The 23,682-nt window shown below is 37.1% G+C and overlaps 1 protein-coding gene across 13 annotated transcripts in view; it reads left to right on the top strand.

Annotated features, from left to right (window-relative positions):
* The window catches only part of SORBS2 (sorbin and SH3 domain containing 2), a 167,164-nt gene that overhangs the window by 108,136 nt on the left and 35,346 nt on the right, over nucleotides 1–23,682 (top strand). For all 13 annotated transcript variants that reach the window (XM_068942676.1, XM_009676680.2, XM_009676682.2 and 10 more), the window contains 4 exons: nucleotides 2,259–2,325; nucleotides 3,445–3,489; nucleotides 4,640–4,826; nucleotides 8,058–8,172. In XM_068942676.1, coding sequence (XP_068798777.1) covers nucleotides 2,259–2,325; nucleotides 3,445–3,489; nucleotides 4,640–4,826; nucleotides 8,058–8,172 — 414 coding nt within the window. The remainder of the gene's footprint in view (nucleotides 1–2,258; nucleotides 2,326–3,444; nucleotides 3,490–4,639; nucleotides 4,827–8,057; nucleotides 8,173–23,682) is intronic.

Raw genomic sequence — 23,682 nt, 5'->3', positions numbered from 1 at the left:
CATTTGATTGCAATAACATATGCAAAGCAGTATGGCATCTGAAATGACTCGATGCCCTGGTGAATACTGCTGATTTCTCAAACAGATTTTGGCTTTTGGGGTTAATGAACATAAATTGAGAAAGTATATTTTGAAATTAATTTATGCTATAGCTCAACTCATCTTATCTGACTTGTACTGTAAAGCCAAATTACTGGCTGAGGCTTTGAACACGGAGGAAGGAGGAAGGATTGACAAGAAGAAAAAGTTATAATGCCCAGAAATGTGTTGGGAGAAGAGGGTAATATGACCTTCTTCTCTGGTCACGTGGAAGCTTCTGCATACCTGCTCTGTGTGTGCAAGTTCTTGTGGATTTGTGGAGGACCTGGCTAATTCGGAAGATCTGGCAAAGTAGTATCCATGCATCTTTGTCCCTTGGCAAGCAGTAGGATCTGGCAGTAATATTTTTGCAGTATTTCCTATCTGTTTGCCTACCACAGATTCAAGCTCAGTTGGAAAACTCTTTTTGGCCCAATGCAATCAAAGAGGCAGTGTGGTACCATGGGACCAGTACTGGTTTGTACTACCCCAGGAAATAAGGAATTTCATGGAGGGTATGGCTATGTGCATGAATGCCTTCAACGTTGGTGGATTTCCTTGTAAGCTTTAGAACTTGCATGATCTTGGAGTGCCAAACAGCATACTCGCTTAAGTCCTGCTAGATTAATCTTACGCAAATTCTGCTGGTATAGATGTTTAATACCTTTAGGGAAGTAAAGTTAAAATGGCCCAAAGCTACTTCTGACGATATCTCTTTGGCAGAAATCTGGAAAGGGGGTGGGTGGGGGAAGGGGCCTGGTCTTGATACAAAGCTGTATGTCCTAGGTTTCTTGTAAGCAGGCCTCAGTAAAAAGCATAACCTGCCACTTAAATTTCTTTCTTTCCCAGCAGATCTCTGAGTTTGTCAGTTGACTGTCAGCTCTTCCTTTACACATACCAAAAAAGCCATTTAATGGCAATTTTATGAGAACTCATTCCTTCCTCAAAACATGGGAGCATCTTCTGCTTAGTTCCTTATAGTAAGAGCTCACCAACAAAATAGGTTAATTGTATATAGTAACTTTAACAAGAATTTAGAGCAAAAGTGTGATTCATTAAAAATGGCATGGAGCCACATAAACATAGTCACATCCTCAGATTATTTTGTAGAGAAGAATATATGGATTTTCACTTTTTATGGTAAAGAAGAGCGCGGGCAGAGGGACTGCAGATTTGGTATTTTCTAATGCAAGATAATACACATCAGATGGGATACTCTGAACTATTCCTGTGGGTTCTAACTAATGGAACTAATTCTGTAGGGTTCTAAGATAATTTTGTTCATCTGAGTTAAAATTTTTGCTGGTCAGAAAAACAAGTACAATTTTAGGACCTAGGAAGAAGCAGAAAATAATCCTGAGAATGTTTGCCTTAATGTAATCAGTATTACTTCCTTTTCCTGAAATACTACCATCCTATCTCAAAGAAAGATTCTGCAAAAATAGAAGGTGAAAGGGTGAGAGAGAAAAATAGTGAGAAGCATGAGCAAATGTTGATGTGAGGAGAGTTTGGAAACTTTGAGACTGCTTAATTTTCAAAAATAAAGAAAAATTTAATAAGTGATATTAATAGGTAAATTGTATTTACCTACTTATCTCTTCTCAAAATAGAAGAATAAAAGAAAACTAAGTTTCCTGGAAAGGCAAATTTAAAATTGATAAAAGTAAATACTGTTCACCTACAATCCAAAACTTAACTCCGGAATGTAGTATTGTCTTAACTCTTTTCTTGGTGTTATTTCAAAGTATGTCCCCATTACGAGTTTGAAGATAATTTACATTAGAGGTTGCCAGGAGTTAAAAAGAAGCTCTTACTAGAGGCTTGTAATAGCTGAGATTCTTGCATTCTCCCGTAAAGTCATTGTCAAATATAGGACTCTAAGAAGATAAACTCATTTCTAGCACCAATTTCTATGTTACTAAGCGTTGCTATTTTCCGAGATCAGAGTCCAAAACTGAATCAGTGTTGAATACCTTCCAGAATTTGTTACAGAGATTCCTAGATGAAAAACAGAAATACACCATTTGAAATAGAAGGTATGAAAATAGGAATATTGAATAGGGGGCAAAGCATAATGGGCCTTAACTCTGCGTCCAAAATAGCATTAACGGTGTGATCAGATCTGTCCACACAGATAATTTTATTCGTTTGTTAACTGTTGGAAACTGTATTTTATTTAGACAGTTGACAGGCCGAAGGATTGGTATAAGACAATGTTCAAGCAAATCCATATGGTTCATAAGCCTGGTAAGTATGTTTTTTGTCTTGCCTATGTATTTCTCAGTATTAAGAAATGCACTTTTCTGCCTTGTGATTGGCTGCCATATGAAAATCCGAATGTTCACTAAGTGTGAGATAGTGAATCAAATCAAATGGTTAAAATGGATCACAGGTCTTATTTCCGAGAGAGTTACCTTCCTCTGCTAAAAGCTGAGTCTTTATAATGAATTTATTTTATTACTAGAAATAGGTAAAAATTAAAGCGATTAAAATAGGTGTGAAACCAGTATGATTCTTTGTCTCTGTGGAGCTCAGTGAAGTGATACACGTCACAAAGAATATGACCCGTCTCCCTCTTCACTGTGAGGGATCAGAAACTGGTCATTGTAACTCTCCTGTCACCCCAGCTTTCTTTTGCACAGCTTATGTTAGAACACCACAGGCTAATAGGCTGTTTTGAGGATATACTTTTTGTTTAAATTGCTTTTTTTCCATCTTGTTTCATACTTATTTCTGCTGACATGGAGCCTTGCTATTACTAGCTTTAGAGTTGTCTTCCTTTATCATGGTTGACATCCACGGATGTTAAGAAACTGCATAAACAGTAATTGTGCTCGTTACACCTTTGTGGAAGGAGGAAGACTTCCCCCCCCCCCCCCCCCCCGAGGTATGGCTTGCATTCAGTATGCTCACCCAGAATGTTAGTGGGAGAACAAAAACCGTAAACATAGGAAAATTTTGGCTTCCAAGGTCTGTTCTGAGCTCTAGTCACACGGATAAACATTTGAGATTGTTTTTCTTGGTAGGAACAACAACTTAATAATCTCTAATAAAGCTGGCAAAAGGAGGAGACGGGGAGCATGGGGAAGGGAGAGGGACAGACAGACAGCTGTAGTTTGCAGTTTGGGGTTAACTGATGTGGGTGTCATGGCAAGACAATACCATTATTACCGACAAGATGGTAAAAATAACCTATGGTAAGTATAACAGGGAAAGAGAGTCTCCAGAAAACACCTACATGAGGTGCAGAAGTACAGGACTTGATCGCCTACTAGCGTTATGTTTGTATTTGCGAAAACAAAACTGCATTGCTGTGATAAACTAGCAGGTGTTGCACTACTGTAACGTGTATATTTCTTTTTGTAGATGACGACACAGACATGTATAATACTGCCTATGCATACAATACTGGTAGGAATTATTCCCTCACTTCAAAATGATGCATTTGTTAATGTCAGCAAACAAGTAACAAGGGTAGTCAACCATTCAGGCTTGCTTTTATAATATTTATATAAACGCATTTTTTTTATCATTTCGTTTGATCTCAGTTGATGTGTTTTCATGGCTTTTTTCCCAAATGAAACAAAGTTCAATTTTAGTTTCATTCCTGCTACAGAAATGTATTGCAGCTGTGGGCCCCCTGCAGATGGAATACATTGTAATACTGTAGTTTCTGACTACCTTGCGTTTTTTTTCACTAATAATTGTGAGTAACTTGGCCTTTTCATGTCAAAATGAAAAGGGAACTACTGTGCGAATGTACAAATGCTAATTACATAAATGGGAAGACAAAGATATTTGAGGGGTTTGTCCTTAGAGCACCTTTTTAAAATATACAGTAAGGTTGCCTAGTCAAGATGGTTGTGTTTTATGATCTTGTTCTTTTTTGCTGTCGGCACTGACATTGACGTCATTTAGCTGCAGGAGAGACGTATTCATCAAATAGTTACGTAATTGATACATCTTTCAGAGGTGGCAGAAGTATTTACTAGAACTCAAAATAAAAGTGTGAATACAGTGTATGTGTAAAGAAAACCATAGTGCCTTATGCAAAAATCCCATTCAAAATTCTTTCATTTCAATGTTTGTGTTACATTATTGAGAGCATTTGTGTGTGTGAGTTGTTTAAGATCTTACGCAAGATTGCCTAACTGTCCTAAGCTAAAAGTAACTATTAAAAACAATGGCAAAAGCATATCTATTTCCTGCCCCTCCTCCTTCTCCTGAGCCTAAGAACAACCGAGAAGGCAGGATGAGCCCTAGGTGTTAATAACAGGTTGCCACTAACAGCTCTGACAAATACAGCCATTAACCCTCCATCCCTGTTGGCTGTTAATTTAATTTAACTGTAGAATACTCTTCATGTGTTTGTAGATTTATATAGAAATGCATAAAAAGTATTATAATGAGCTACATACTATGTAACAATGTGCTTTTAATAATGCATTTATACCTTTTTATAACATTGCAGCTTTAACTATGGGTTCTTGTAGTATTGCATGTTTTATTTATTAAAACTCATTCTCATACTGTGACTATTTCTGTTTTTCATTTTCATTAGGTAGCTACAGTCCATCCTTCTCTGCTCAGGCACACCCAGCTGCAAAGACTCAGACATACAGACCATTGTCTAAAAGTGCTTCTGACAGCAGCTCCGATGCCTTTAAGGTTTCATCCCCTTTACCACCTCCACATGTGCCACCTCCAGTTCCACCACATCGTCTGCGGGAAAGGTCTACACCAGAAAAGTACGTTAATGTGTTTTCAACCAGTGTATGTACAGTAATCCAATTACAGGATATCATGAAGGATAAAACAACAATTATAGAAGTAATGTGACTGCAAGGCCTTTACTCAAGGGACAGTGATGTGATCAGGGGTAATCTTCACTGCTGGTTTGGACAAAAGCCTGGTAACGCCATTTCTTCAATGTGCTGAAGAAGTGCTTATTCCTACAAGTGACACCACCATGAGCATTTAAGTTTTTCATTCTCATTTAGCAGGACTGACGTGTTTGTTGTGCTTCAGAACAATCCATGCTGTAGCAGCTGTCTGGAGCAGTTGTTAGAAAGATGGACTCTGAGCAGGAAAGGCTGTTTACGGTATCCACTAGGAAAGTGATAGGTTCTAAATGATTTAGTAAATTGAAATTCAAGGAAAGCAAAACTGTAAGAGTATAACAATCATCCCTCGTTTCCCCGGAGCTGTGAAGAGTTTTATATCCCCATTTTTTTTAATCTCCATCTGTGTTTTTGGTAGACCAGATTAAAAGGCCATTTCAGATTTCTCATCACTTCTCGCTGGCTGCATGAAAACAGGTACTGTCATTTAAATCCAGTCTGGTAGCAGTGAATACCTGTTAGCTCAGGAAGTCCTGTTTTATCCGTCTGATAAAAACATGAAAAGTGCTCTGTGTGCAAATTCTAGAATCCTCATCATAGCTGTAGATACTAGTTCAAGCACACAGGTATTTCTTTAGTGTTTACATTCATTAATACTAATATAATATTCAATTATTACACTTTTCTATATGTATGTATCTACACATGTATATATTTTAATCCTAAAAGCACTCATTCTTGTTCCGTTTGTGGATGCAAGACAACTGTCTTGGTTGGATAGCTTCAAGCCACAAAATAAACTCTGGCAATTTGTCAGCTTGGACACTGTAAACATTTTTATATGTAGAAACTGAATGAACATTAAATAGTTTCAAATTAAAAAACTCAGCAATTTGAATAAATTGTAGAAGAAATGAGCATCTGAAGTGTTAAAACTGAACTGTCATTCAGTTTATGATTTTGGCTTTTTGAAAAATTATAGATGGTGGCAACCCAAAGATCATTCAGCAGGTATACATATGTCAGAGGAATAAGAAATAGAATGTCAGATGATCTACAGTAGCACATGCAGTGCTTATACCTGCCAAACTAAACCACTTAAGAGTCATGCATTTAAATCAGTTTGGCTTTGTTTGCCCTTTCAGAAAGTTATGGGGAAATCCTCTCTTTATTTCTCTTACCTACAGTCTGTGACTGAGCTTGGGGTTTGTGTACAAAAGTACAAAAGATACTTGACTCAGTGACTGTTGAGTTTAGCTATTCCTATTGCTGAGGGCAGGCTGTCAAGAACAACTGCTAGCTGTTAAGAGTTGGGCTGCCTCCCAAAGGCCAAGAGCTTTGAATTTTGTTAATAAGCCATATAGAAGGGTAGGTTTTGTAAGCAAGACACCAAATGAAGGTAGATCTGCTTAACTTTGCCTGGTCTCTGAAGTTATGAGTCATCATCCTGTCCTAGGCCGAATGCCTTGGTCACAAAAATTGAGACCGCTTACAGTTCTTTTTGTCAAGCTTGAAAATAACCACTTCAGCAGTTAATCTGGATGTTCAACTTCTCTTTAATCTCCTGCAAGTTAAGGCAGGCAGTGGAAATCCAGGTTCTCCAGGCCAAAGGGTGCCGGACTCTTCAGTTATGCTTTGCCTGCTGCTGATAGCTAGAGCTAGACAATCTTTTCTTGTCTTTGGAAAATTCTCTTTTTAATTGCCTACAAAATATGACTCTTTAAAATCTCACATAAGAGGTTTAAGGTCCACACATATATCACAATTTTAGACCTGGGAGGCAAGATGGCCTTTGCATAACAGTCAGGCTCAAAAATACAGTCCATAGGGGATTACAAACTAAACATTACATGAAGTAAATTGAGTGTGAATCAGAATTTCAGTAGCATCTTTTTTTCTTTGAAGAAAATTGCAATATAATGCCAACTTGATTAGAACATTTCCATTTTCCTGTTCTTTCTCAGAAAATATTCCCTCTGAAACTGTCATTTTTCCTCAGTGAAAATATGCAGTAAAGAACTATATGGAACTGTTTCACTTTAAAATGTATGGCATTTTATAAGTAGAGATGTCTGTGTCCCATTACTTGCACTCGTAAACATACTATAAACAAAAAGCTACTCCATACTTTTTTTAATGCACACGTCTAACTAAGAGAAAGGATAACATAATTTAAACAGAGCACGCTCTTTCGTGTTGGAAACACAGCAGTGACGACCAGAATTTCCCCTTTCTTTCACCCGTTCTATGAGTACCTAGTGGATCATTTGCAACAGAGCTAAATAAAAGGTGTGTGACTTGCAGTTATTCAAAATGCAGTATGGGTAGTGACTACAAAAACTGCCTGAAAATAATAGTTCTTACTGTGGTAGTAGCTAGCTAACTATCTCCCAAAAACGTGCAGGTAGCCATTTGTATAATGTGGTAAAGGGACAAAAAATAGCAGAATAATAGGGATTATTTTTTGTGTCATAACACTGGTAAATTGAAAGCAAATCTATAATTATAGAAGTGATGAATAAAGTTCTTGTCCCCATGTCAACTGCCATTGTCCTAAACAGCTTACACCTTTAAATTCTTGCTGGTCTCGTTTATCCGCTCAAATTTCCAAAGAAACAGTATGTTGCCTACAGAATATTCAGGAGGAATTCTACTGCAGATCAGTAAAAAGAGCATCTATTAAACTTCACTTTCTTTTAAAATAATTCCTCATTTTTTTGTCTCAGAAACTTTTCAGTATGGACTTTTTATATTGTGCAATGAAAAACATCTATCATTTGTTTGTACTACTTAGTATGGTAAATGATGAGATTCACATAAGAGCAAGTATAATACGTTTGAGATTTGAGAGGGTATGTCAGAAAAGATTTCAAACTGGTCTACTAACAACAGTATGAGGGATCGCATAGGCTGGGCATCCCCAGTAATTTTCCACCTGTACTGAATTTGCCTGCTGTAAGCAGGTTCAGATGATAGAGTGGTTAAAATGGTGGGCTGGCAGGCCAGACATTTCACAGTGAAAACTGGAAAGAGAAAGGATGATGAAATTCGTCTGCTGATGTGCATGTATCTCTTGCATGCAGTTGTAAAGCAGATGGGGAAGACAGTCCAACTGAATTGCTCCTATTTGTTATTTAGAAATGACTGGGATCCCCCTGACAGAAAGGTAGACACCCGCAAATTCCGTTCTGAACCAAGAAGTATTTTTGAATATGAGCCGGGAAAGTCATCAATCCTTGAACATGAAAGACCGGTAAGAGACATAAATGAAATGGTGATATGCAGGAAGAGGTTTGGTGAGAGATCTTTTTATTATTATTATTATTATTACTATTATGATTATTATTTACTACTGGTTATAACTACTTAGATGAGCATTGAAGGTCCTTTTTCAAATGTGATTTCACAGAAATTTTTCTTTGCCCTTTCCTGATGTTTGCGTTGAAAATGTGAGATGGGTGTATTTGCTAAACTTGATTCGTCTAGCATTATCAAGAAATTGAAGAATCACTGTGCAAACTTTATGGATGACAAATAGAACAATAAATTAATGGAAGCTGCTTGTTCTGGTTGGCATGCATCTCCAGCACTCCTTTTTATCACATTTTCAGTAGTATTAACAACACATATGATATCTGATTGATTAATGCATAAACATAAACTATTTACATTATCAAGACATGCCTAATCATATCTTGAGGCAGATTTTGGTCAAATACTGGAACAGTTTGCCCAGAGAGGCTGTGGAGTCTCCATCATTGGAGGGGAGGTATTTAAAACTCAACTGGACGTGGCCCTCAGCAGCTTGCTCTGATCAGACCTGCTTTGAGCAGGGAGTTGGGCTAGATGACCCCTGGAGGTCCCTTCCAACCTGAAGTATTCTATGATTACTGAGTGTACGTTAACATGTAATTAAAACTCTTTATTCCTGCTTTCTGAATAATGATTGCAATTGCGGAAGTTTTTCAGAAGGGTGTATGATAAAACTAAGCTTAATGCATGCAAAAAGAACCGCTAATATAAGTTTTCATTTCCTGAAAGACACATGCAGCCCAGCTTTCTAATTTTGTCTTTATGCTAGCTCAGTACTTTATTACTTTAGAAAATCTGTTCATATCAATGACAGTATTTTCTTTTCTTGGGCTTTTTCTTGAGGTGGAATGGTTGATGGAGTCCAATTTGAAAGAAGGGGCTTATGTAATTGACACTAGATTATTATAATTTGCTTATGTATTACTGTATTACATATGTGTTCATAGAATTTATTAATTTAAAATAAATTAATCAAGTAGTTGAATTTTAGAGCATATATGGCAACAGTAAGTGAAACACCTGTACTAAGGACCTTTCCATGATTATTTTGTGGTCTTTGGAGGAATATAACTTTGATTAGCTAGTAAACCAGGTGTCTGTGAAACAAGGTTCTTGCGGAACTGATGCCTTTTTTCAAGGAGTTTAGCATTTCTGCATGGACTGCTAATTAGTCAATCTAATTCAAGTTATCAGGTTCTCGCAAGTTCATGTGATGTAGTACTTACTGTCAAGCTGAGCTCAACTTATCATGTTCAAAAAGTGATGGCATTCGTTCTGAGCGTTTGTTTGATTGCCATGACTGCATTATACATTCGGGTCATTTGCCAGCCTTTCCAATGCTAAAAAAATAACCGCAGGTTCAAGAGTTAAAAATTACAAAAACTACGGTGGTGTTTCAAGAATGGCCTCACGTTTCTAACAAATTACGTTTTCTACTAGCATAACATGAACAAAGAATAATTCTTACTGGAATTGCATTGCTGATGAATGTGATCATAGATACAACTTTGCAGTTTTAGTGAACTAATGAAATGCGAAAAAGTGAGTTTTGCTGATTGTTCCTGCAGACTTTTTTTTTCCTAGTGGCTTATTCATTTCATTTTTTACGTTCTCATTTGAGAGGAGGGAGGCATATGAGCTCTGTTTGGTCCTTAAATCTTGTATGCAGAAAAGCCTTAGTCACCTTGTACTTAAGGAGCTGCTTCAGCCAACGGCAAAATCAGACCTTCGCTGTCCGAAGTTTAGACTAGCAGCTGTTGTGAATACAAGCAAATGCCTCTTTGTGAACAGATTTCTAAAGCTGAGAAAACAATGTTCATGGACAGATTGAAGAGATTTTTTTTTTTTTTTGGTGTATGATTCAGTAGTATTCTAGAAGACTGGAAAACAGGAATTAAAGTAAAATGGGAAAGTTGTGCTGACACAAGCATAACTTTATTTTAAATAAATTTTACCTCAGTTAACAGACTAAGCTGTCACAAGTTTATTAATTTGGAATATCTGCTGTTCATAAAAAATGTTTAGCTTTTTAAATTTAGACACTTTCTTTGGGCCACATTACAAAAAGACTTAAAAAAAGGCTTCTTGTGTTCGTAGAACCTGATATGGGAAGTATAACTCACAACTTGTTACAGGATGATCAACAGCATAAGTCAAAAGATATTTCTGTGAATCTAAGAAAAGTTGACATCTGAAAATGTTGCATTAGCTCCAAGTTCAGATGAAAGCTCCAAATTCTGAACTGTTTCAGGAGTGTGATTTCACTTTGACAATGTCAAAACATTTCATTTTAATGCGTAAAAAAACCTGTTTGGATGATATTAAAAGAAAATATTAAATGAATATGGAATATAAAAATATATAAACTAGTATAGGTCAATTAATATTGTCAAATATGGAATTTATAACATCTAAATTAAAAATTCTTACTATATCAGTTTTATCAAACCAAGAAAATCAAAATGATTTTCTCCAGCGCTTGAAACATTATATGATACTAAACAGGGCGGACGAAGTTGAAAGGTCAGATTTCCCATTATTGTTTTAGATACTAACCTGGAACCCGTTGGAATTATTGTAGATTAGAAACATGGGAATAATATAATAAAATGAGATTCAGTGTCAAACTAATATTAAGGTGGAAACAGTTCAGCAGATACTTATTCGGTAGAAAGAAAGAACTTGAAAATTAATAAACCTAAAAAAAACCCAAATCCTTAGAAGTAAGATTAAATGGATACATCTGTCATGGATAGATGATTGTTTTTGTTGGACATAAAAAGATGACTGTAATTTCTGCTGCAGCATCGTGCAGGAGATCTTTTTTTTTCGTCTGCAATTTGAACTTTTAAGAGTAGAAAACACCTAGAAAAAATAGGGGCTTGGGGTTGTTTGGTACTTTGAAATTAAGACTAAAAGTCAAGGAATGCAAGTGACAACATCAAAGTTCAGACTAAACTGCATAAACAACTACTCTTACCAAAAAAAATACTCTTACAAAAAAGTGACCTTAACCTGTTGAATAGTCTTCCGAGCAGTAACGTGGCAGCTCCATTTTTATCATTTCTGTAAGCCTACAAAACACTACTATTTCTTCTGACTAGTAACATAGCACGTGGTAAGGAACATGTTCTGATGTATGTTGCAATCTCCAATGTCTGCGATTCAGTAAAATGCTCCTCCTTTCCCCTAATATCGTCCAAACCACAGATTCATTTCCTATAAATGGATGTTTATTTCCAGTAAAGAAGTTAATTGCAGTGCAATAGTTTAATCTTATTCATATGAATTTGAAATTAAATTTTTATTCTTGATTAGTTTTGTCCTTGTACGTATCATAGTTTTTTTCTGATCGAGCTAGAAGTAATAGCTTGTACTCTACAATTTCAGTATTTCTCTATTTCTGCAGTAACGCAAGTAAGGAAAAATCATAGTGTTGCTGTAAAAAGAGAGTTTAAAAATTAGGACAAACAACACATGCAGTTATTGTCAATGTGTGTTTTATCAAAGCATGAAAGTACACTTGTGCTTGTCAGTTAAAACTCTGTCAGGTTAAATTCCAGTTCTGTATTATTTATATGTTCTGTATACAAAATTTCTACTGAGTTTATATGCAAGAAGACTTCATGATCAGAATAAATCCAAAAATATTGTTTTGTCATTTAGCAGACAAAAGGCTGGGATTCCCAATGATATACATCTCTGTTTTTTACTTTAGTCAATAATTTGGTTTTCCTTAGAATACAGGAGCTTGATCAGCTTTGGCATTGCCGGTTGGTTATTAGAAAACGCTACTCAGTGTCTGATCTCAGGTAACACTTTCTACCAACTAAAAACATTGTTTTAAGTGTGCTTTAAAATTAAATCAGAAACATTTAGGTATACTATGATATAACATTACAAAAATGTCGTCTTATAAAGATATGGAGAGACTAAGTCAGTCTGCTTGTGACTGGGAACCACAACGGATATTTAAAAATAGTTTAAAAGAAAAAAGAAAAAAACTTTCCGGAGCTAATAAAATGCCAAAGCCTGTTTTATGACAAACATCTCAGTCCATTGTTCCAAAAAGACTTTGGTATGATGTCTGAATTTGCAAATGCAAAATATTAATTTGGCTATGCAGATCATATGATAACCGTTCAACTGACAAGAATAAATGCACACATTTGATTAATACCTGTGAGTGCATCTCTGTGCATACGGAATCATGCTCAGTTCCATGCAAAACTGTAGAAGTAATTTTTTTTTTTTTTTAGAACCACATCAGTGTTCTTCTGTACTTGAATACGCAATGTAAGTGCTGTATTGACTATTTGGTGCAAATAACAAAAAGACAAGATTGAAAATTCTTTCTGAGTCTTTAAATAGTAAAGTTCCAACACGTTTTACGTAATTAAAATGTTACTGAACAAGTAAATTAAGGATAGAGTATAGCAAAATAACTTGGATTAACTGACAAGTCATAAAAGGGATTTCACCTTTCTGTTGCTTATTACCCTCTGCTCAAATAGCTTGAGAGATCAACAGATTGACTGATCAGTTTTCTAAGTCAGAATGATTGGTTCTTTTTAAAACTCTTAGAAAGAGAGAGAATAGAAAAAAGTCCATCAGCAAAACTGAACCTGAAGGTCAAGTGAAATCAATTGCCGTTGTGGATCTTGGTAGCGCAGGAAATGCAGAACGCTCACCTCCAACTGCCAGGCAGCCGTGAACTTGCCAGCTATGGTCCTCATTTTCGTTTTGTTTGCTGCCCTCTGGTGATCGAGCTTTAAATAAAAGTAAGATTTAAATGCTTAGAGTTAACTTTGTTAAACGTTATGCTCTCATTTTATCTGCACAGTACTGCATAAGAACTCAAAAACTGAGAAACTGCATAAAATCCACTATTTCAGCTGCTTCTTCACAAGCAGAAAAAAAAAAACCCACCCACCTGTGCGTTCTTCCATGTGGTTGGAGCACATTAGCTGGGCTCCTAAAGTGCCTCCTGACAACTGTCACCGTTTCTGTCAATGAAAGTTAATTCGTTGGTATAATATAAGGATGAAAACATGCTGTAAATATTTCAACGTACTGTTACTTAGTATGGAGAAATGGTGAAAAAGCAGTTTAGTGTTGTTGTCTCAGATTATGCAGATCTATATTGTGGAATATTTTTGGAAAGGTAAGGAAAAAAACTCAGAATAAGCCACCAAGCATTCCCTGTAACGGGAATGAATTAGATATGACATGGATCTTATGTTCTGCATTTTTGATTCTGTCCTGTTTTGTTCTCATGCCTTCATCTCCCTGTTCAGTAATCGTGCAGGAGAGTTTTACATGCTTTTCTGAAGTCAGTGACAGTCTGTAATAAAGTCACAAGTCTTTACTTGGTCAGCTCATGAAACTAAACTCAGTGGTGTTTTCCCGTTGCAGTTGGGTATGAATAGTTCAGTTGAAACAGTAGTGAGTGATAGCGCTGAATTATGACTGTGGAGGGTGGAAAGGCAAGAGCAAAACTCCAGAGCAGCTTCACTTCCTGACTGCTGTGGAGCATGGGCAAGTAGTTCCTTGCTGGCATTTACTTCCCACTCTGTTAACAGGAATAATACTTCCCCTGCTTGAAGAAGCTGTATAGATATTGTGAAGATAAAGCTATAAAACAACAGTTGGTGTGCAGACACTGAATGTAGAGCTCATTGATATGTGAGCACCCAGGTAGTTCAAAAGGGCTGCTGACCTTTCAGTACGGAGAGTTGGCAGTCTGTTCCAGTAACATCAAAAACTGCTGCCAAAGTGCTGCAAGATGTTTAATTACCTTAAATGGTCAAGAACACAATGTTGTCTCTTACCGAAGACAGAAACAGCTGTATGTCTCCTTTGATTGCTCTGGAATATTGGCAGCAGCTTGACTCAGGAGAGACGTGTTACTTTCTTAATCACCATTATCGTTCTTTATGCATGACCTGCCTCCTTCTCTGAGGGTTGCTTTCTAGGTTACACCATAATTTCTGTCTGACTTCCGATAAGTACAGTTGCGGAAGGACATGTTTTAAATACAAAAATATCTTTAACAAGAAGATTTTTCTGTTTCAGAGATTTTTAAATCACCACTTCACTGTAGTTCTCTGCTGCAAGGCCACTTTCATCAGATTCTACAAAGGAACTGGAGCTATTTAGAAAATAATTTAGGCAACCAAGTTTTAAACATCCCATTGGGAGCTCTAGTGTTCTGTGCTGTCATGTTTTCATGCTGCTTGAATACATCTGTCAGTTATTCTTCTGTTCATTGAGAAGTTTCCTTAATGCTGTCTTCAATTCCTGCTTTATCCCTTTATTGTGAGAATTTTCAGATGAAAATAATCTATTTCAGTATGAAAAAATGTTTGATTAAGTCAGCAAGCCTGTGGGAGATGAAGCGTTACAAAATATGGCCAAAACCAGCATTATGGAATGTATATTTTTTGTTCCTTATTTTTGACCGTAAGGATTTAAAATATAACAGTTCCATTTCATAGGTCAAAGTGACTTTTAGTATAGGCATGCCTCCATGATGCATATTATCTCTGCTCAGTGCTTGCGTCAGGACTGCAAGATCCAGAATTAACATGCTTCCTAAGAGGACAAGTAATCACTGAAAGCAGTATTGGTAAAGTTATGTTTTTCTTGCTGATGAGATAGGCGCTTTCTTGCCTATGCTGAAAATCAATCGCTAAGAACGTTTTCTTAAGGAATCTTTAGTAGCATTGAATGCTCTTGACACATTGACATTTACAGAAGCGGTCAGAGAACCCTCTTAGATTAAAAAGAGTAATTTTAAAATGCTTAGCATTTTCTATTCACTGGAAGAGCAACAACAACAACAACAAAAGTATTAAAGCTACCAGTCAGTGACAGCCCTTGAACAAAAATATTCTCTCTTGAATACTATCTTCATTCTTTGGTTTTATTCCATTCCTTTCCCCTTATTTGTTTTGTGTGTGTGTGTGTGTGTGTGTGTATTGTTAAAGTGACATGGCATTTCCAGCACTTTGCTCAGTGTGTGCCTTTTCCTTCCCTTTTCCTTCACAACTGCTCCAGACTGATCGCATAAACCCAGATGACATAGATTTAGAAAATGAACCCTGGTATAAATTCTTTTCAGAACTGGAGTTTGGACGTCTGGTAAGTGAGGACAGAATATTAATATTTAAACATTAGGAAAAATATTTTTATAATGAGAAATTTACAAATTACCAAATTCAGCAAACATCTACCAGTAAAGTTAATATGTTTTGTTTTTTTTTTTTTAGAACGGTCAATAAGATTGTCTAATGCATAGAACTATCATTTATTAAGTGGACCCTTAATTTGCCATAGTAGTGACTTTAGTAGCTTTAATATGGACTACATATGAGACAAGAAGTCGTATGTAAACATTTATGGTGCACGTTAAACAAGACTGTCTACTATTCTTTATAAATCTTTTATATTTAGAGTTGAACAGTCTTCAAGAGCAGAAAAAATGTTTGTCTGTATTACAGATGCGAAGTTACAAACCATTTATTTTACTTGAAGGAATGTGTCCAAATCTAAATGCATGAACCCATGTACAAATTGCCTGTGGCACTGGATACTGAGATTTTCCCTCGCTTTTTTTCTTTTGCATACACACCTGCAGAATACATGTTTTGTACCTGAACACAGAGGTTATGGGTTAGCTTTGTTTTCAAGCTGGACACCTGCTTGAACAGACAGACTTTAAATCTGCTCCTATTTTCACAAAAATCTAGGTCCAAAAAATGACTTAGGCAAACATGCCAGCTTAGTCCCACTGCAAGCCCTTATGTTCAAAACCATAATCTTGAAAATCTCCATTTGCCCAGAACACCTGAACTCCAAAGCTGCCTCAGTTTTTCACCTTTGGTGGCCAAGGCATTCTCAGTTCTTCTGCAGGCACTGCAGGCTCAGTTGGATGTAAGCATCAAATACTGTTCATGTATGTTATACAAGGATAAAACAGCGAAATTGTCCTTGAAGCAAGGTTCACACCTAGGTTTCAATTTTGCCCCGTACAATGCATTAAGAACGAGGCTGAAGATGCACCCACTCTTGCTTTTTCACATGCTCTCTCTGGCTCCATGGAGGTCAAATTCTTTCCTGCATACTCTTAACATCTTTAGGAAGAGGAATGAAAAATGTCTTCCTCTAAGAAGAATTTGTAACAAGGTGGTTAGAGCTCGTGCCAGACAGGTGGAAGACATAAATTTGAACTCCTTCAGAAAAAGGAGGGCAGAGTAGAATCCAGCATTCCCTCAGCCTGGTTAATTATTCTCATAGCTACCCAGGATCCTGGGCACCTGGAAGAGAAAAAAAACAAAAGCACCCGTCTTCAGGCAGGAAACCCCAAACAGACATAGCATTTAGGTTTGAGAGTATCAGGATTTAAAACATTCCCATTCTCATCTTTCGTATAGCAATTCCCTGGAGCCTCCTTCATTGTACTAATTACTGAGATGCAGTGGGGCAAGGGGGACCGGGTACCTTAGTCCCTTTTATATCTAGCTGTAAGCCAAAATCACAACTTGGTGACTTCAATAAGAGCAGAAGAGAAAGTCTGTATTAGCAAATCAAATACATTCTTTTAAAGGTTTTATTTTTCTAATCCCCCCTTTCAAAAAATCTACCCATTGAATACCTCCTAAAAATAAAAAATAGTTAAGTATGTCTGGGTTTTAATTTGTTGTCCTGTGGTCTGTAATATATTGCATTTAGCACTGATCAACTTTAATCTCCTTTTTCCAGCCACTCAAGACTGTTTTAATTGTCTTTCCTCCCTCTAGGTAGGCATAAACACTCCAGATACGTTCTTCTGAAGAATATGTCATCAATATTTTACGGATAACGATAATCTGAGAATAAAGCACCTTCTGTAAAATAAAGCATATTCAGAGATTTCCCCAGCAAAACACAACTGATATGCCTTATACTCTTCTGTCTTATCAGTGTTAAAAACTGCTAGTATTGAGTCAACCATTCAAGCTGGACGTTTTACTACCTGAAATTACTAACATTTTATTAAGATGCTTAATAATTTAAAAAATATTGTAACCCTTTCTTCGTTCCATTCTACCCATATGTGTCACTCTTGTATCTGATGCTGTCAACACTTAGTTTTTAACTGTGTCACCTTCTCCACATGTTTCATTCCTTGCTGCCATTGATTCTCCTCCATTTCATCTCTGCACTTCTGCTTATATGATGCAGCCACCTAAAAAGCTTTTGGACTATGTTCAAGACAGTTCTCCTGGTGTTTCCAATGAGGTAAATGAATGATTCTTGCTCAGATGAATCTCTGGGGAAAAAGGGTTGGAGTGCTTGCCGTTTGTACCTAAATTCGTTAAACTTAGTGGTTTCCTTCCAACAGCTTTGAGAGATTTCTAATTCACAATCATTGTATCTCTGTCTTCATATCTTTCCAGATCACTAGTGCATATGAATGTTGATCTTATTATCCTAGGAACTGTGAGTTCATATCCCCAAAACCTCTCAGTGGTTAACACTCAGAATTACACAACAGACCATGTGTCTCTAACTCTTGACAAATTCCCACTTCTTCAGAGTTGGGGAAGCGCATTGCTTTTGGACACAATTAATACATCAACACAAATAATACTTTTTATTAAAATATCTGGCTGCAAGTTCTGTACGTCAAGTGAAAGCTTTTGTGACTGAGCTATTATTTCTCCAATGAAATGCTTATGATTAAGCTTGTTAATTAGGAAATGCAGCAAATAAAATCCTGTTATAAATTTGTAACTGCAGAATAGATAATCACTGCCATTATTTTGAATAAAATGCATCAAGATTAGGTAGAGGGCTGTCATTGCCCTGCTCTGAGTGGGAGCGATCCAGGCTTTCATTCCTTGCTCCTCTTCCTCCCATTTTTCGAGTGTTAGGGCAGAAGTCAGCGAATCCTGTAATGACAGCTTTACTTCATACGGTGGCTTTGCTTCATTCATATTTGCCATTCACTCTCATCTTCCTTGGTGTCTCCAAGAATTAAACAATAATTGTGGCTCTAAATTGTTAATAGCGTTGCAAGTTATTCTGGTTTCGTTTGAAGTTTTGCACACTGGGAAGAACCTCATGGTTGTGAAATCTGGGTAGTTCTCTGAGATAATAAGCTTCTAGACTTCAGTGATACTTGAGAGTAATCTGTATATTGGAGAAGACCATTTAAAAGTCCTAGCATATGATTATTTGGAATATAATCATGTTCCGTAGGCCTAGGCAAAATAATTATTATTTTGAATAGACGAATTATCTCTTGAAATTTGAATATTTTTGAAACTTTTGGAGTCTTTGAATATGTTAAATCATGCAAATTTGCATGCAAATTTTGCAAATTACAAGTAAATTAAACATTTTTCCAAGGAGGCAAAATATCACAACATAACTTGCTAAAGTATTAGCATTCAGCCTTCATGCAGGCAAGCCTGTTTATTGTTTACAACTTTTACCTATTTGTTTTTGCCTAACTTCATTTTCAGTCACCATTAATTAAAGCCTTGATGCATGAAAGCAACTAAAACATTGGCTTAACTGTAAATACATAGCTGTTTTTTTTTCATAGAGCTGAATCAAAGCTTTTAACAAAATCCCTGTTGGGTAGTTTGGGGAGATTCTCTCTAGTATGTAATTATTTTTGCCAGGCAGCGTTTATGCGGATAGGGTAGTGTTGTAGGAGATGCCTAAGTAGCTTTGGAGATGTGGGGTTTTTTTACATTTGCCACCTGGACGTGACTTGGAGGGATCATGGGTCAAGGAAAGCCCAGGAGCCCATAGGGTATCTACAAACAGTGGTACCTGCTCTCCGCTGTAAAAAACCCAATCACATCCACTGTTTGCTTTCATTTTCCCATCTAAGCCATCTGAGTGCAGCTCTGCCTGTAGATAGAAGGTATAACCTCCACACAGCCTATGCATAATAATGTAACCGTGGTACAAATCAGTACTGCACAGCCTATGTACTTTCTTACAGTATCTTTCATATAGAAAAAGCTTCAGAGAAGGCATTAAAGGAAGTAGGGGCACAGGGCAACTTAAGTTCAAGGTGACAAGAGTATTATAAGGAGCGGAAAGGGAGATGCTGTGTAGTAAGCCAGCAGGTAGTTCTGTCATGACATACTTTTCACAGTCTTAGGTTGATCACTAAAACACTATTTACTAGCCAGGGGAACGTTGTGGATAAGGAAGTTGTCTATGACCTGGTTTTAACTGTGTGATTTACCCACTGCCTTATGTAGGAGGCTGTGTGGAGCCACACTGCCCATGGGATTTACATTACAGTCTCTAATAGGCCTAGAGCCATTACAAGGGCTCACAAGTCATCACTGCCTGTTAGGTGTTTGGCCAGTGCCACGTGACAGGTGATGGTCGCGGTCTAATCTCCAATGGGAGAGGTGGCATGTGAGCAAGAAAGCCTATCGTTACAATTGAACTACAAAGATTATATCACCTCATGGTATAGTTCTAACAGAGACCACCTTTAAGCTTGGGTTTCCTTTGCTGGTGCCTGTGTGCGGCAGTGACTGGTCAACAAAGATGAGACTGAGAGTTGTGCTCAGTGTTGGCGTTTTCCGGAGCAGGTTCGATACGTGTTTTGTGGGTAGCAGAGGGAAGCACACAGACCTCAGAGGCCTTTACTTCACTCTATTGCATAGAAAAGAGAGAAGAACTGTGGTTACAGCAGCTGTTGGTGTGAGCAGCTCTGCTTCTGGCTCATATGGTTTTATTGCAGACAGACCTCACTATATTAAATGTTTTTCTTAAAACTGTGAAGTTGGATAATTATGGAAGAATCATCTACTTAAAGTGGTTTTCAGCTTTCAGAGATGCAGAGAAAAGCTTGAAAACATGAACTGTTATGATTGTAAAGATTCAAGTATAAAGACCTCCCTCAAAATATATTTTTAAAAAATAGCATGATATTTGTTGAAACAGAGTGGGTTAACAATAATGCACTCATCATTAACCCCATACACATTCCAGATACTGAGAAATAAAATGGGGATAATTTCTTGACAGCTATTAACAGGTTTATTGTCTGTCTGAGAATATATAATGATCATCAGCACACCTCCATAGCAGAGCTGGCTCTAAAAACAAAGGCTTCTATTGAAGCTGCATATAGAGAAGCATTTTGATGCTTCACTCCTTTCCAATAGCAGACTGCGTGGTTGTGTATCACAGCACACCTTCTCTCCAGTGTATAGATCCATTGATTTTATGAGCTGGGTTACAATACCGAAATTACTTTGGTCTACACTTACCCATTCCTGCTCTCCACTTTGTTAATCCAATCCACAGATGACTTCTTAAGTGTCATATATAGGTCGTTTATCACCTAAGAACAATGTAATGACAGATGATTTAAGGGAAAAAAAAAAACTTTGACATCCATTTTTCACTACAAAAATGAAACTTGTGCGAAGTCACTTTTCATTTGCCTGCAGAAAAATAGGTTGGCTTTAGCACATTAAAGAAATTCATATATTGCTGTGTACAAAACTTCATTGTGTTCCACAGGCTTGTACACTCTCCCACCATGGAAAAAAAGCGTGTGTGGAGCACCACTGTACAAAAGCCACCTGGGAAGGGGATATGTTGCATGAGTGAGGCAAACATTCATTGATAGAAATACCTAGCACTGGGACAAGTTGGGCTTAACGATCAGTAGTGTTCGTAGTCTTCTCGCAACAGACCACTGCTACAGTAGACCTGCCTCTTGAGCGAGCCGTTCTTCTGAGGTCGCTGATGCACACGAATCATTGCTTGAGAACATGAGCTACCTCACATTGCCTTGCTTCTCTTGGTAGCAGCTTAATTCCCAGGTGGTATGAAGATCTCTTGTATATAGGTTGCAGATTGCAGCTGAATGTTGTTTGAGGACATGTTAATTTGCAAAGAATAATCACAGTAGCAGTTTATAGCAGATATACATATTGCCACTGATACTATTTTTATGCTATTTTCTGCTTCCTGCCGTAGTGCACACTCAGGTTGCATGCAGATTGATCACGTCTCCTCTCCCGTACTGCGTGTGGAGGTTGTATTGGATGTGCTGGAAATGACCACCTAAGTAGCCTTTTTCATTTTGCTCAGCACTAAAGTAATTTTTGGAGCTTTTATTTTCAGTTCCCCTCTTTTTTCCATAGTGTAAGTCATTGGAACAGAAATGCATGTTGCCAGCACTTCAGCATGGGTTTCCACAACCTGAAAATGCATGATATACTGCAGCAGCGGAAGGATAAGGATGAGGAAAAAGAGGAAATCTATTCTTTCATTTCCCAATTTAAGAAAAAAGGAAAAGAAATGTTTGTTGTGGGGCGCAATGTAGTGCATTACAACAGTCACGTTTTTTGTTTGGAAGCAGTTTTAGAGCCGGTGGGCTAATTCAGCTCCAAGGACTGTTTGATCCAGCAGGGAAGAATTCCATCAGAAGCTAAGAAACCATTTCAGCTTTGCCTCTGATGTCGTGACAAAATGTTAAAAAAGAGACTCTAAAATCTCCCAAAGACACGTCACCTCTAGATCTCATAGCTGTTAGCAGAAGCATTACCTGAGTCTTGCACTGCTTCCATTCTGAATTGATGGGAAGGCTAGCAAGTTCAAATACACGGATGATTAAAACAATGAAGTAGGACAATCCTCATAGTTCCGTGACTTAATCCAGTATTATATTTCATTTCAAAATAAATCAGACGGAAACAAAGTAGTTATAACCAAAACTTTGGGTTTCTGTTTTTCCTAGACATTTGAATACTTTGAAATTCCCCACAAAATGAGAAGCAAATAAGAGGTTGAGGGATGATGTGCTGTGTTGAACTGTCCAAGGTCACCAACAAGAAACCCTAAAATAGGCCAGAAATGAAATTGTTTCAGTTACAGGCCAGTGCCCTGTTCACTAGGCCGTGTTGTCTCTCTGTGAAATGCCAGAGTTGCTATAATCCAGTTTACCAACGTTGTAACCTGATGTTGAGTCATTTCCAAAATATCCACTGAAATAAGAGGAACAAGAGCTATGCACAACCTACTCTCAGGATATGGCTCATATTTATTAAGTTTATCCAACAGGAATCCTTGTTAGTGCTAGTTCTGCTACGGAGTTATAAAAGTTAACTGTGTCTGCTTGAGAGAGCTGTATCTGGAACCTAGCTCTTCCATTTCTAGTAAACATTTTTTGCTACTGTTTTTTGTAATGAGGATATTCTTTACAGATTGCTTGTCTCTAGATTTGTAGTCTGTCTTGAGGAAGGATTTTACCTTTGCGTTTATACAGCAAGTAACACTGATCTTAACTGGAGCTTATGAACATAACAGTAACATAAATATTTAACAGTTAGAATAGTAATAAATAACACTTAAGAAATACTTGTCCGCAAGGCTAACAAATTTCTGTTCAGAAAAGACAAAGGTTTTGAAACCCTATGCAGAGATCATCTTAACTTATTTTCTCTGGAAAATAACCTTCAAATCATTGAATTATTAACATTTTTTTTCTTTTAAGTGTTCATAGTTCAGCTTCTGTTCTTACCAAAAGCCTGAAAGCTTTTAACCTGATTTTTAATGTAATTTAAATTAAACTACGCTTACAAAATTATTGGTAGAATTGGAACGATCTTAGCTCAAGTTTCAGGTAACTTTTGATCCATATTTTATCCATGTTTGTGTGGTTCTCCCTGCCTTAAGAGTTTAATAAATTTCAATATCTGGAAATCAAAACTTCTGTTACTGTCCCGATGGAATCGCTTGGTATGTGCTACGGGTCTTAAATAACAATGGCTACTGACAAATATTTGTACACCTCTAAATGAACAATCGTATGCATTGGCTTTAGGACCCCCCCACCCCCATAAGTAGTTTTGATAGTTACTTTAGAATGTCATTTAAAGTGTACACGGGAACCTGAAATCTTTTCCAAATATTCTTAGACGACGGATGACTTCTAAAAGTATAAATAAATGTCAGTTGGCTAACCTGGGTGGGATTCTTCTGTTTGTGAACTTGGAATTCAAATCACTGGGGAAAAGAACTGTATGTACCAAAAAAAAAAAAGAAAAAAAAAGCGCGCTGCAGTAAGCCATGACCTCATTACTATGGCCATGAACTATTACTTGACTTCTGCAGGCTTTCTGTACAGGAAAAAAAAGGTCCATAAACACTTTTCTATACAGAGAAAAGTCTGCAGAAGTCCTCTATACGGAGGATATAGTCTGTTATGCAGAGAAAATTAGTTGCTGTAGCTGACAAAGCTGAATGAAAGTTCTATATCCAGTTGATTGGGTCAGCTCTGAAATGGTATCGTGTGAACTTAAAAAAAAAATAAACTTTGAATGACACTGCTTTGTACTCAGGAAGAAAGAGGGCAGGGACCATGCGCTTCACCTTCTTATTAACGTATTTGGAGTATTACCTGATTCTGGCTGCA

This window comes from Struthio camelus, chromosome 4, assembly GCF_040807025.1.
Source record: "Struthio camelus isolate bStrCam1 chromosome 4, bStrCam1.hap1, whole genome shotgun sequence".
NCBI lineage: Eukaryota > Metazoa > Chordata > Aves > Struthioniformes > Struthionidae > Struthio > Struthio camelus.
This window is presented reverse-complemented; position numbering and strand designations above follow the sequence as displayed.